This window comes from Propithecus coquereli, unplaced genomic scaffold (genome assembly GCF_000956105.1).
Source record: "Propithecus coquereli isolate 6110/MARCELLA unplaced genomic scaffold, Pcoq_1.0 Scaffold63, whole genome shotgun sequence".
Classification (NCBI taxonomy): Eukaryota; Metazoa; Chordata; class Mammalia; order Primates; family Indriidae; genus Propithecus; species Propithecus coquereli.
In genome coordinates this window covers 9,607,442-9,608,875 of record NW_012152285.1, presented here as the reverse complement: position 1 = coordinate 9,608,875, position 1,434 = coordinate 9,607,442, and the positions used below count along the sequence as shown (strand labels likewise).

At 43.0% G+C, this 1,434-nt stretch overlaps 1 protein-coding gene across 1 annotated transcript in view; it reads right to left on the bottom strand.

Moving 5' to 3' along the window:
- Window positions 1-1,434, bottom strand: part of LOC105822660 (cytochrome P450 2C18-like) — a 74,805-nt gene that overhangs the window by 62,951 nt on the left and 10,420 nt on the right. Inside the window, 3 exon segments of the mRNA XM_012659669.1 lie at window positions 868-1,017; window positions 1,180-1,224; window positions 1,227-1,331. Coding sequence (XP_012515123.1) covers window positions 868-1,017; window positions 1,180-1,224; window positions 1,227-1,331 — 300 coding nt within the window.

Below are 1,434 nucleotides of genomic sequence, written 5' to 3'. Positions count from 1 at the left end.
TATAGTAAATAGTGACATTAAATAACACCAGCTGATAGGGAAATTATTTATCACGGAAATTAAAATGGATGAGAGCTGCACTAAAGATGCTGGGGCACTTAAAACCATAGATAAGCATCATTACTGATGGAAATTGTAGGCACAAGCCTTGGAAGAAGGCCCCAGATATGTCAGTGAAGCTAACCGTGCAAATATAGACTAATTAAGGTAAAGCATATGTCATTTGTTTCATGCTTGATAAGGGAGTAAAGGGGTCATTCCCACCATGTCCACGTGACAAGTGTTCCCCAGTGAAAAGTTCTGAAATAGGTAACCCACAATGACACTATAGGAAAAATCTTGCTCTTTAAAATTTTTTAAAAACAAGACTCAAACCTTTGACCTTCATGATGCAATGATCTGAAAACAAACAAGGTTTGGGACAAACTAGGATTAAATGACCTCTTATACCCACAGGGTATGCACAGTCATTATGTACAAACACAAGCACAGATGCACACAAGCTCCCTTGGCTCTTCAAACCTCCCCCACCATCTAAGGGCTGACCACCAGGACCCATAATGAAAGATCTGGCTGCCCTGAAATGTTTCCAAGGACATCATTAGAGAAGGCAGCAGTCAGTTAAGGTCAGTGTATTGTATACTACAAAATAGCTAGAAGAAAGGTCTTGAAATGTTCCCAACACGTAAAATGATAAATGCTCGCAGTGATGGATATCCTAAATACCCTGACTAGATCATTTTAAACAGTCTATGCATGTAACAAAATATCACATGGACCCCACAAATATGTAAAGATACTATGTATCAATAAAAAAATTTAAATTAATTTTAAAAACTTTTCTAGCCAAAAAAAAAAGTCACCCACCCTTGGTTTTTCTCAACTCCTCCACAAGACACCGAACCTCCTCTTGAACACATTCCTCAATCCCCCTCTTCCCCATCCCCAAATTCCGCAGGGTCATGAGGCTGAAGCACCGGATCTCCTTCCACCTATCTCCATTGCTGAAAAGGATTCCTACCAGAATGGGAAACAGAAACTAGCAGGGAATTCCCAGAGGGAGCTGACACTCCACAGCCATGTGGGAGGCCAAGCCCTGCCCTAGGAGCTCTTCAGGCCTCTGCTGTCCATCCTCCCCACCCCCTTTACCATTGCTGACTCAGGCACAGGCCCACCTACCAAGCCCTTTATTAATTCTTTCAGCCACTGGGAAATGGCCTCTTCAGAAAACTCCTCTCCATGATCAATCAGGGCTTCCTTCACTGCTTCATATCCATGTAACACCACAGCAGGCTTCATGTCAAAGTACACAGGGAACACTGGGCCGTAGACTTTTTTTTTTTTTTTGAGACAGAGTCTCACTCTATTGCCCTGGCTAGAGTGAGTGCCGTGGTGTCAGCCTAGCTCACAGCAACCTCAAACTCCTGGGCTCAA